This window comes from Limulus polyphemus, unplaced genomic scaffold (assembly GCF_000517525.1).
Source record: "Limulus polyphemus unplaced genomic scaffold, Limulus_polyphemus-2.1.2 Scaffold1087, whole genome shotgun sequence".
NCBI classification, from domain to species: Eukaryota; Metazoa; Arthropoda; class Merostomata; order Xiphosura; family Limulidae; genus Limulus; species Limulus polyphemus.
Window position 1 is genome coordinate 246,476 of NW_013666697.1, and position 13,908 is coordinate 260,383.

At 34.3% G+C, this 13,908-nt stretch overlaps 1 protein-coding gene across 1 annotated transcript in view; it reads left to right on the top strand.

Annotated features, from left to right (window-relative positions):
- The window catches only part of LOC106462069 (nuclear hormone receptor E75-like), a 76,627-nt gene that overhangs the window by 54,399 nt on the left and 8,320 nt on the right, over positions 1-13,908 (top strand). Inside the window, exons 2-4 of the mRNA XM_022389197.1 lie at positions 7,745-7,920; positions 9,765-9,853; positions 13,307-13,451. Of these exons, the coding sequence (XP_022244905.1) occupies positions 7,827-7,920; positions 9,765-9,853; positions 13,307-13,451 (328 nt within the window). The 5' untranslated portion in view covers positions 7,745-7,826. The remainder of the gene's footprint in view (positions 1-7,744; positions 7,921-9,764; positions 9,854-13,306; positions 13,452-13,908) is intronic.

Genomic DNA, 13,908 nt, shown 5'->3' on the forward strand with positions numbered 1-13,908 from the left:
AGTTGCTAGCCCCGCGCCCAACCCTCCTCCTTTCTCATCCTGGACTTGGGACCAGGCAAAGATGGGGATTCGAACCCGCGACCCTCAGATTACAAGTCGAGCGCCCTAACCACCTGGCCATGCTGGGCCATCTTGAATATCTTAAGTGCACGTAAATAAGGTCGTTAGAAATAGATATATTTCCATATTACCCTTTGTAGTGAAATAAAATGGAAAATGAAAACAAAGAGTGAAGCGAAGAAAAGAAAAATCTGAACTCGTGTATATTCTTTTGTGTTTTTCATATTACGCACAATAAATAAATAAACATGTGTTTGTGTATGATGTGTAGGTTGATGATAGAGAACTCCACATTTAAAATGATTCCGCCTTATGAATAACTTACCTTTTGGAAACTATATTTCATTAGATGCACAAAAAGTATCATGAGTTTTCTTCAAGAGAGTTTGGACATGGTACATGGTTTTTGAAAAGCTGTCACAGAATATCAAGCGTATCCCTAAATAAAACTACCTCAAGTACCTCCTATTGTGGACAGTGTTAATTGATCCTTAAAATCTCTTTCTCATTTTCATCTTTCAGACTTTCCGGGTTTTGTGAGTTATTCCGTTAAATGTTTTCTCTGAGGAAACCTCACAGCCAAACGTCTTCTGGTGAAAAGTCTGGCTAATTCTCGTGGCGTCTATTCTCTGGTTAAAATCGTCATTTGATAAAAATAAGACTGTCGTTATTTTGATAGCACAGTTGAACAACGATCATACGATCCTGTCTATACCCTTGCATGAATTTTATTCAAATCACCAACCTTGCATTCATGAAAGAGAGAGAAATAAAAGCAATGCTGGTTGCGAAAACAAGCTGTTTAGTATGCAGTAAGATATGGTTTAAAAGCACTTTGTACCATGTCCAAATTTTCTTGGGGTAAATTCATGATTATTTTTGTATAACCATTCTCCGTGTATCGAACTGTAGGTAGTGTGAAATTGGAAGAGAATGACTTAATGTAATTATTTTAATTATCACTCTCCACAGTAGTTTGCTTTAATTATATGAAATAGATTAACCGCTAGGAGACACTGCTTATTGACGTGCTATTTTATAATTTTATCCATTCAATACTTTAAAAATATTCAAAGGCATAGAACTACAGAAAGATACGTTCTACTTATTATTATTAAGTTCAGATAAGAGTGGAATGTAATGGAAGATATCGTATAACTACAGAGAGATACGTTCTACTTATTATTATTATTATTGAGTTCAGATAAGAGTGGAATGTAATGGAAGATATCGTATAACTACAGAGAGATACGTTCTACTTATTATTATTGAGTTCAGATAAGAGTGGGATGTAATGGAAGATATCATATAACTACAGAGAGATACGTTCTACTTATTATTATTATTGAGTTCAGATAAGAGTGGAATGTAATGGAAGATATCGTATAACTACAGAGAGACACGTTCTACTTATTATTATTAATTTCAGATAAGAGTGGAATGTAATGGAAGATATTGTATAACTACAGAGAGACACGTTCTACTTATTATTATTAAGTTCAGATAAGAGTGGAATGTAATGGAAGATATTGTATAGCTACAGAGAGATACGTTCTACTTATTATTATTAAGTTCAGATAAGAGTGGAATGTAATGGAAGATATTGTATAACTACAGAGAGACACGTTCTACTTATTATTATTAAGTTCAGATAAGAGTGGAATGTAATGGAAGATATCATATAGCTACAGAGAGATACGTTCTACGTATTATTATTAAGTTCAGATAAGAGTGGAATGTAATGGAAGATATCCTTTTTTATCTTTTGTTTCACAAATCTTGTAGATAAAAATATGTATATGAAATAAGATCTTCTCTTACCCGTACATTACAAACGACAATACGCTAGTTTCAGAATTGTCCTGTCAGAATTTCGGAGCATTTGGTTCATTAATATGAACATATCTTGAGTCGGTCAAAGTCAAGTGTGTTACTGTTTTTCCTTTTGATTTCAAAATCATATTGTGCTAGATTTTTTTTACAGGCGGTTATCACAAGTTGATAGTTTTATATAACACATAATAAGCAGTATTCTAATATTATCATAATACGTCGCATAAGTTCATAATTTCTTGAGATAAGTTATTTCTCTCTCTCTCTTAAAAATGCAGAATATCTATCTATCTATCTTTCTATCTTCTTTCTTCTTTTTTTGGGGATATCGTTTACATTGTTATTTTTTATATACATTGAACCTTTTATCATATCTAAGTACACTGTCCATTACCTTGGTAATAGTTCAAATACTCAATATGCAACAAGTTCAACATTTTGAAGTACGTAATTTTTAATTTTCACGAAGGGAATTGCCACAGTATTATTGGTTGACTGTTATAATTACGTAATCGAATACTTATTTGGACTTTGAATGTGAAATTGTAGAGCACCAAAAAATCAGAGCTGTTTAAAACTACTACCCTTGTAACTTAACAACTTTTTCAGGTTAACTACTTAAATTTCACGAACCACTGAAAACTAAAAAAAAAAAAAAGTTCTAGCAGCAAATAAAAAAACAATTGGTACAACCGGTATCTTAAGTTGCCCTTTGATTTGTTTAAGATTATAAACATTAACAATAAAATATTTTCGGAAAAGTTCGCGAAAATTTAGAAAAAAAAAATCTGCTATCACTTTTTTCTTTTGATACATAAATATTCTTTAAGTCGTTAGTTAAAACAAAACATGAAAACACACATTAAAAATTAAGTACCACTTGTATTAACTAATATTTATCTTTTATAGCTTTATATCTTATGTGTTTACGTGAACATGCTTAATACATAAATACACACATACAATTTATTGTTTTTGTTTTGTCTATTTAAGTGCAAAGCTACATAATGGGTCATCTTCTCTACTTCGGGAATCGAACCTTGGATTTTAAGGTCGTAAATCCGTAAAATTACCATTTTCCACCAAAGGGGACCACAATTCATTTACTTGGCTTTTTTTTTTTTATCTTAAGATCAGTTAGGCCTACTTATATTTCTTCAAATACACAAACATTGATCTATGGAAATTGATACATGTATAATTAACAAATACAAAATCCGTTCTAGCGAACACAAGAACTATTGTACAATGAGGGAACGTTCCGTCTAGATAACTGAAACTGATTTTTTAGAAGTTGGATTATACCTATAAATGAAGAAGAAAATTCTATCAATGAAAATGTTTTTCCTGTGTTTTTATTTATTAGTCCTTTGAATTTTCAACATGGCTCAGTAGATACCTCTTTTAAATGGTTATCTGCAATAAAGTGAGACCGATTAGACTTGCATGTAGACACGAGGAACAAAGACAGGTAAGAAAAACCCAAAAGTATTCGTTTGTGTGTGTTGCAGATACTTCGTGTAAAATTACACAAGGCTTATTTGTGCTAGCCGTACCTAACTTTGAACTGATACACTAGAAAGAAGGCAACTAGTTAACATCTCTCACAGACAACTCTTGGTTTCCTGTAGTCGAATTGTGAGATTTGGTCGTCACTCCTATAACGCACCTAAGGCCCTGATTTTGCGGCAACAGCCTTCGGATCCACAATCCATCACATCTATCTCTATAGGCCACGTCCATCCTGTTCACCTGTTATAACTGAACTTCAATGATGGGACTCAGCTGGGACATAATACCACACAATTAGATTTCAATTCGTACATTAATAAAACTAAAAGCCGAATTATCATCATTATTATTATAGCTAAATATAATTACCATACTTCTGTCTGAGACATCTAGTCTATTAAATGTCCATTCACGCAATTTAATTTTATGAACAAAATTAACAAACTATAGTTTTGGATATGATTCTATTACTGGAAATATGGATTTGTTTGGTTGATAATTGATATAAAATGCAAATTCTTTAGTTTCGCCTGGTGGATTTTCTAAGCATTTGTGATGGAAATGAGGCACAATAACAAATGCTGCAATGAAGCTTGTGGCCATCACACTCGACCGCACGTGCCCTTAATCTCATCAACCCGAGTGAAAGTTATTCTTTAAGTTCATCTATTTCAACATCACTTGTTTTGTAGCTAAAAAATTAGAGCACTCCTTTACTGTAGGGGCTTGAAAATAAAATAAACTTTAGGTTATCGTCCTACGAATTCAAATAGAAGACTGATCCCAAATGTTATATAAACAACTTACGAGTATTGTATAGGGTCTTTAACCCTCATGGGCTTTAAATTAGGGCACACAGAGTAAGTAAAGGAAGTATTGGAATAGCTGCGGGCGCAATTGCCACTTTTTAAAACCAGGTTTCCATTTCAAATGTGAAATCTAGATCGTTTGTTTAAAAACAAGAACGAAGAATTCTTGCTGTCAGTGCATACCCGTGTGACAACGTAATTATCAAAACATTTGGGAACATTATTCTTTAACAGCGAGCTTATCTGTGTATGCACCCTACAGGGATCAAACCTTGAATTTTATCATCATAAGCCATCAAACTTATCGTTGAACCACCGCAACTAAAGTGAAATAGAGCTTATATGTACTTACGCTGTGATTTTTTTTTAACTTTGATGATATGTTTCTCTGATGTCCAAACCGAATGGGTAGAAAGATTGGAACTTCTGACATAAACTTGAAGTTGGTATTAGAGAAAATACGCTGGTGTAGGAGAAGTAAACTGTGTATTAAGTGTAATATATAACGTTAATGGTAAGTTTTAGCAGATAAAGATTAACAACATTATAAATGCTCCAAAATCGGACCCTTATGCTAAACCGAACCATACCACAGTTTTCTATTAAAATGTACAGTGTTTAGACAAAAACAGTAGAGAAAACACCAAGTGTTAGTAACGTGTGATTCTATCTTTAGATGTTAGAACTGCCTCAGTTCTTTACAGTAGGACATTTGCAAGTTCATGAAAGGCATGCCGATGAAATAGGTTTCATACCTCGAGGCCCCAATTTAACAAAACACGTGGTGGTCTCGTTCACTCGTGTTCTTCTTCCTATCACTACTACATTTACCAGATGACACTTATGGGATAATCATCTTGCTGTAATAACCTTTGAACTTTGGGAATGTGACTCTTGAAGACCCAAGAAGCTGTGCAATTTAGGTCACTAAAGCACCTATTAATCGGGCTCCTACAATCTGACCTCTTTGAAAGTCAATTAAGTCACACTTCTTTCCCGTGTTATATGACAACTAAAGTGAAATAGAGCTTATATAGCTTAAACAATACAGATCATCTGTCTAAAAAGTCCTTGGAATAAGAAATGAAGCAGTCAGACTAAGAGCTATCTGATCCGTTTAACATCTGGGGAAGAAAAGGCACTTCTATGCCCTGTCCAATCGTGTACACCTTTGTAATATGTTTCACATATGTACTCTCTATTCCTCTCTAACATATATTTATGTATATGTATTTTTATTATGAAGCCATGTGCTAATACATCGTTCTTGTTCCGTCATAAACCACGAACTCTCTAGTGATCTGCCAGTATAAAAAAAAAAAATAAACTGAAATTAATTAATTGTTCTTGTTTTGGTTTTTACACATTGTAACTATATTATGAGTTTCTGAACCGTTAAATCTTGTATAAGAGTACATTATGATTATCCGTTTGCTGTTAATAGTAATTCGAAATCTGTATTCTGCTTTCTAAAGTTTGTGTAAAACTCGAACATTGACTACATTATCTATTTTTAAGGCAAAGTTAGTGTGTTAAAAAATAAATAGGTCTTTCCACACTAACCTTGTTTAAACTAAACCAAGGCCATCGCTAAAACTCGAGCCCTCCTCTTTTTTGGGCTATGTTTTTTGTTTTATTTTTTACCCCCTCTGCGTTTTTGAAAAGGAAAGGGTATTTTGTCGATTGAAGGGCGCAGAGCAACGACCTCTCGCGGCTGGCCTTGGTTATAAATCCCCGGGCCCGGCTTAGCCCGAATTGTTTCTTATACTTATTCCCAGCGCGCGGAGCAGACTGCAGAGTTTTTATACGAAAGTGTTTATACCGCTGTATACTTTAACAAGCCTACTGTTAATGTCTCTTGATGTTCAGATAATATAGTTCTAAAAGTTAAACTACTTTTTAACGCTGGACTTTCTGTGACGTGCGTTGTCGCACGACTTTATCTTTGATAAATATATATATCATAAAATGGAAGTGGCATAAAAATCCTAAGAAAACTGCCTATCAACTTTAATGGCTTCGCTTCCACTTCACGTAAACACGTGCTGTTTCATTGCATGTAAAAAATATTGTTCGTTGAAAAATAGCTAATAAAACAAAGTTTATTCGAAAATTATATATTTAGATACAAATTATAAAGAGCTAAGGTTTTGACAAATGGTATATACAATAAACAGATTATATATTCAAAAATAACGTTTTGGCATATATGTTTAAACTGTTAATTCTGTGAACTGCTTGTTTATAAACAAATAAATAAAAATGTGGGGGGAGGACCAAGAAAACTAGTTGTATGGTGCTTATAAAACTCTCACTAGTTTGTACATAATAAAACTTTTACGTTAAATGTAACACTGTAATTTCTTAAATAAAATGAGAATGTGTCTAAAACATACGTTCGAATTCTTGTGGTGCAATGATATATATATATTCACGTGCAAAAAAAATAAATAAATCCTAAAGCACTTGTAAGGCCAGTAATATCAAAGTTCAAAGGTTTGAGCTTTTCATTGTTTTAAGGCAGTGAGAAAATGACATGTTAGCTAATGAATTAATAGTTACTTAAGTTTCAAATGTTTGTATGGTTCTTAGGTTCTGGTCATTGACTTTAAAATAAAAATGGTATTTAGAGAGTTGTACTTCACAATCATTCTCTGCAGACTCTTTAAAACATCTTCATCGAGTTTTTTTGTAAACAAAAAAGACAGTGAGAGTAAATGTTGCTGACGCAATTAAAACCTAATAAAACTTTTGCGGAGTTCATACATCCTTGTGTCGTTCGTTGACACCGGAGAGAAACAAGAATCAGGTATTGATCAACGCCTTCCAGTTTATCAACACTAACTGAAAAGATCATTTCGAGCAAAGCCTAGAGAAAGATGGCGGGGTGAACGGCTGCCGACATCCACAACGCAATAACCAACAAAACTGACTCAGCCTTCAAACGTTGCGAGTATCGGTCACTGAACCCTCGGGTCGAAATTCTGGGCGGAGTTATAAGAAGTTAGCCAATAAGCTTGCGCGTTACAATACGTATTGTATTGTTTCGAGCTGGCTGAGTTACTGTTCGCCTGTCGCTCATCGTCGATTTGAGCACCGACAAAAATAAGAATAATAAAAAAAATAAAAATCTCAAAGTTGTACTGTTGAACTTGTATGACGTCGTACGTCTGCAGCAGCGTGAGTGCCCTGCTTTCTCCACAGACTGTCTGTCATTCACGAGCGATCGTGCATTGCAGCTGGCTCTACCGCTTCTCTTCGCAGTCGACCGTGGAGCTTGGCGAGCGCTCTACCTCATTAACACCCCTGCACTTTAAACAAGCTGTTGGATCACTTTCACTGTCATTCGGAACCTTGAAACCAAACCGGTAGCTTGGACCAGCGCTCTACCTTAGTTTACCTAGGACCCGTTTTACTAGTGTAGTTAGTGTCCGGAAAGACGCATCATCTCATCGGTCAGGTAGTTTAGAATTTTGTTCGTGAACTTGAATAGTAAAGTAGCCAAACAATTTTCTTAACAAATTTATTAGAAACTATGGGACTGTAGCAGGCGTTTACTTTGCATTTTGGTTTAGTGAAGAGAAAATCACCATAGTTACTGATCATTTCGTCATGATAATCACAGAGAAAGATCTTCAGATGCTCAACTCTCTTCCAGCGCTAGAGCCGGATTCAGGAAAGAAGGGAGGAAACGAACTGAAAATAGGTGAATTTTACTATTAGCTTTTCACTCGGTAAAGGTGTCGTAAATCAATATTTTGCATGTTCAATACAATAACTTATGAAATGAAATTGAAAAAGTTTTTGTTTACTATTTTATAAAGCTAGTATAACATTTCGCTATTTTTGCTGTAAAATACTTCCGAAAGCTAAATTTTCACGGTTATCATGTTGTCAATAATAACTTTGTCATTGCATGACACTTGTAGTGATGCTTTTTATTATTTAATAAAATAATTTAATCTTACAACAAAAGTGGACAAATGTTTCTCAGTGCATGTTACTGTCTATTTAGTTATCCCATCTCTCTCTCTCTCACTATGTGTGTGTGTATTTATGTATATATATATATGGATAGATAGATATATATGGATAGATAGATAGCGAGAGAAAGAGAGAGAGAGAGTTTGGAGTTTACTTTGAGAAATATAGGTTTCATAAACAATGCTAAACTTTTACATTTAGTAGTCATGTATTACTAGAGAACTTACTATGAGATAAACCCTAAAACGCCTGATGTCGTTCAATAGCACGAGCAGCTTGCATAGGATAGGCACGCGCAGTTATAGTACACGCAGACATATCTGTTCGAAGCAGTCAAGGTCAGTAACCAGGCGTTCGTTCGCTAGTGCTTGTGAATCTTTCAGTGGTGTGCCGTTTACGGTGAAAAAAAAAGATCATTTTTTATAAAATATTTACGTTTTTTTCCATCGTTTTTATCCAAATTCTCATCCACTTTGTGTTAATTTTATCTAACCTTGTGACGGTTATTACAGTTTGAGTTTAATGCATGCTCCTTGTCAGTGCAGAAAATAAGAACAAGATGGTACAGCCATTAATATTGTATTAATAATTAAATATTTGGGTTTACTTTAACACGGCTGTTTATCCAATGTTAAATTTGAATAAAACTTATGCTAAATATAATTTTTCAACAACAACAAAAAATAATTTCATAAAATGTGCATATCAAGGATACCCTGAAAAATAAAAGCTGAGAACGTTCTGTAGTGTAAGGTTAGATATCTCAAAATAATATTTGAAAATGAATTCGCATATATTCAGAAAAAAATAACGAGAGAAACGTAAATGAAGTGAAACGTGTAATTCGGTGTTTATTATACTTATTTCGGTTTTCCAGAGCTGTAACATTCTCTTTTTATTATTACCATTGTTGTTGTTCATTTAACATCATTAAACAAAACCAATTAAACATATTTTAGTTTTAGGTGTAAAACATTTTCTTCTTTAGATGCAAATTTATTATGTCGGAACTTTCGTGAAAAATAATTTCTGGATGTATTTTCAGACTTTTGTTTTATACCAGTAAACGCAATATTTTTTTCTAAAAAAAAAGATTGTCATAGTAAATGAATAATAAATACAACAAATGAAGAGGTATTATGTTTCTCAGTTAACAATATTAGTTTTCGTTTTAAGAATACCTAAAAACTAATTGTAACGTTGATATGAACGAGATGTATTTCTATATTAAGATTCGACAGATTACATCAACTGTTTATTTTCTTAAATGTCATACTTATAGAATTATTTTACATCTTCACGCCATCTTAAAGTGATCTGTTCGAATCGCCAAAGGTTAATGAATAATATAATAGATCCTAATACGATTATTGGTTGGTGTTATTGTATGTGTTTCTTAGGAAAATGCATATTTATGTTGTATCATGCAGCATTTTGATTACATCCACGTTATTTTAGTTGCGTTTACGCTAAATATAGAATTTTAATTGCTTTTTTGAACAGTAGACTTTAAGAGTTGAAAAACGTTAATTAATAATAATAGATAATTATGATTCTCTGTCATAGATTTTGATGGCACTACTGTACTATGTCGTGTATGTGGAGATAAAGCAAGCGGTTTCCATTATGGCGTTCACTCCTGTGAAGGGTGTAAGGTGGGTTATTTTATTAATAATTTGTCGGGATAATAATTAGTCTTCTGGGTCATTCTAATCATATTTTAAGTTATAATTAAAAGCTTGTTTTTGTTTGCTCGTTAAAAACAGCATTGATCTTATAACCCTATTGGGCAATTAATGGAGAGAGTGAATTTTAAACAGTGGGTTGAAACCGTTTTAACAGTTACATAGGTTTACCCCCATTTGAACAAGTTGGCTGTGTCCTCCTTTTCAATTGTATGACATTATTATCATAGTTTCTAACACTTAAGAAAATTTGGGGATATAAAAGTTTTTTTGTTGTTTGTCAGCTTTTTTTTATATAATACGGAATCAGCTGAGAAGTGAAGTTAATTGTATTTGTAGGACCAATAAATTGTAAAATCTAGTGTATGGAAGTATTTGAGTTCTAAATTCTCTTCTGTTTTGGATCATTGTTTTTCTCAAAAGATGCGTAAACCTGAACTGAGTTGGAGTTGTGCAATTTTTTGACAGTCTTAATCTCCTTCGAGGGTATATGTCCACTGATTCAAAGAAAAAATAAGGATATGACGATGGTTTATTTTGTAAACTTTTCTACTTTTATCGAAATCTAGCGCTTATATAATGTACGAATGTGACTTAATTTGCTATTGTCAGAATAACTTTTATTTATAGTTGTAACCTAAGCCTGACAGCTACTATGAAAAACTGTGTTTGTTTTGGTAATCATAATAACATCTTCTGACCCAGGTTACACTGTCGAAGATGTGTCCCTTGGTTTTGAAACTCGCTTTCGTTAGTGCATGGGGTCAATGACCATGACAGGTTTCTGAACAGTGTGTAGCATGTTGCCAAACTGGTACATATTTAGAAATTTCTGTCTTTGTTTTTTAGCGTGTTCGGGTTAACAACCTGAGTGTCGCATCTTCGTAATAACCTAACCTTGGACTAAATACACTTACATACCTAAAACCACATTTCCCTGGATACCTTAACCAATCTAGCCAGTGTACAAATCCTCCAGTCTTAGTTCAGGTGAATAACACCATTAACAAGATCATTCTCATTGGTCAATGCCCGAAGACGTTGAAAGTAAACGGCCAGGAATTTCAAGTTCAGGGTTGCTTTATACGAGTTGAATAACCGGTCGTTTACTTCCGTTTACGCTCTCATGATCGCAGTGTTTTACGCAGAATTTTTATAGGTCATGGGCATGACGCTTAGAATCTTCCTCACAATATCGGCGCGTACTTATGATAGGTGTGAACGGAAGGAATGACAAGATACACTCCGGTAGTTAACACGTGTATATGCAGTTAGGGTTAGGGTGTGAATATCGAAGACGGATTTTTGATGAGTTAGCATACCACACTACGAGGTTTCAAATCCTAAATGGAATACAGTTGAGTTTCCTTTCGTGACAGTACCTCCAAACAGAGATCCTATCAGTGAAGTTATTTATATTCTATTCTTATCGAACAGCAAAATTTACTGTTTGTGCCTAATAACATATACGTTCAGCACTCGCGTGGTAACCGGGGTAAACACTACAACTTTTTTTCTGTTTGCTCTAAACATCTTTTAACAATTTAATGACATCCTAAACAGAAAAATCCAGCATTACGGACCTAACATTTGGTCAGATATTGAAAACGTCGAATTGTTTAGGCACGTCTCTGAGCCATTTATGTGCACTCGGAAGAAAATTATATATATATATATATATTACTTAAATGACCAGACACGTGATTTATACAAACGAAACAATTGTGAGTTAAAAGTTTGGAGACTGTATAATAATAGTGTCAAGTGTTTAGGCTTAAATAAACAACACATTTTATTATGTACAGCAATTTAGAAAGTTATTTATTGCAAACATAAAATCTAACTTTTTTTTTCTTTCTTAAAAGCTGAAATTCAAAGATGATTAGGAAACTCAGTTGGGCGTGGGGTGATACAAATTTTGAGATCCTGCTAAGGTGTTAGATTAAGTTTCCGTTCGATTTTCCAAAATGAAAGATTATTTGCAATTTTGAATACAGAAAATTTCGTTGTATTAAAGTTTCAATTTTCAAATATCAGAAGAACAAAAAAACTGAAACCTCTGATTTAAAATTGTGTACTTTTATTTATTATAAAAAATGCAAATCAATGCATATTTTTTACGATTCTTGAAAACGTTGCTGGCATTTTTCGAATATACAAGAATGTAGATCGCAATAAATCATGATAAACTAAGGTCTCGTATATCATTCAGAAATAGAGATTTTGCCCAGGAATGAGTTGTCTCGAGCTAGAGCGCTGTCCACCTCTCTGTAACTTATTCGAACAATATTTCAGAAAGCTAACTATAGCAATTATAAACCGTACAATTAAAATTGCTTTATTAACTAAACATATTTTTTTCCTAAACCTATGGTTTTCTTAATGGTTATTATGGGGCAATATCATTAAAGCAATCTGAGCACTAAATTACAAATCGGGTATTAATTAAGAATAATTACTAATATTACATCCATTATTTTGGATATTGGGAGTTGTCTAAAATAATGCTGACTATTGTATGCGCTTTTAAACATACATCGGTTAAATTACAATTGCCCTAAAATTGTGTCGTAAGATCTCGTAAGTATCACAGTTAAACTTGGTTTATATGGTTTTAACAATACCCGAATCGGTTTGTTACTTGCCTAAAGTGACAGTGTTACCTGTTGACCTGTTATGTTTAGCAGAGCATCTTGTTCCCTAGGTTCAACGGCCTCTAGTAACCTAGCTCTCTCTCGTTGGGGTGAATGACCGAACGACACAAGCTCGCTCATTCTAGGCCACATTACAAAATGGCATACACGTGTATGATCGGAATCGTTCTACCAATGTGCGCATACTCTGAACTTGAAGTATTTTTTAGACCCGTGAATGACGTCATGAACTACTTTTACTTTCTTTAAAACTATGTCAACGATAGCGGTCAACGACCGCGTGCTCTCGTGCACTGAAGTGGGAGGGAGAGCATAGGCTTAAATGTATGCCTCCTGACGTAAAATAACACCATTAGCTGAGTAGACTATGATAAACAACCTTATTGAGGTCACCTGAATTTCGTAGGGTTATTCGGCGCTTGTTTAAACGGGAAAGTCCTCATTTCTTGTTTAGCCCGGTGGAGGGAACACACGCTTTTGCGGCTCTTCGCAAAATTAAGAACCGGCTTCAAATGTTTCTGGTTTCCATTTCGCATTTTGACTGCATAAATGAGTTGGTGATTAGTTCAATCTTGGTTGCATAGGATACAATATATACATATTTATAAAATATCTGTAAGCGTCTCTACGTCTTTGACTGTGATAACAGTTATCACCCTTTTAAACGTTTCTGGCTATTTGTTAAAGTGAATGTGCAATGGCTGTCGTATACTCGCTCATCAGAACAGGCAGAACACTAAAACTAGTTCGTCGTCGTTCTTACAAACAGGGTTTTTTTCGGAGAAGCATACAACAGAAGATCCAGTACAGACCCTGCAGCAAAAACCAACAGTGCTCTATCCTTCGGATCAACCGGAATCGGTGCCAGTACTGTCGGCTAAAGAAGTGCATCGCTGTCGGCATGTCCCGTGATGGTAGGTAACTTTTGGTTTTCATTTAGTTCTTAGAGTATACAGAGTCGGCATTAGCAGGGCACTATAGGCAAGATACAAAATGTCGAGATCTTCATAGTATTTGGCACTAACAAAAACTGGAAACCATAACAAAACGATATGGTAAGTTCGTTAATGGATGGGCCGTATGATTTTTGGAGCTTAATCTTTAAGAATCACGCAAAAAAAAGGATCTATACAGGTCCCCCTATAGCGAAGGGTCTTAAACGGCCCCTTACTTCACCTAAGGCCGGCTCTGCAACTATACGCAATATATCATAAATAATATTCAACGTTAAACTGGTACACAATTAAAAACATTTTATTTAGGCCTATCTATGGCCTTCAAAAAGTTGACGACTCTGCATGTTTCGGCGTTACAACTCCTGAGGATGACGTTGTGACGAGTCGTGGGAGGCAAGGCACACAGGGGGATAGG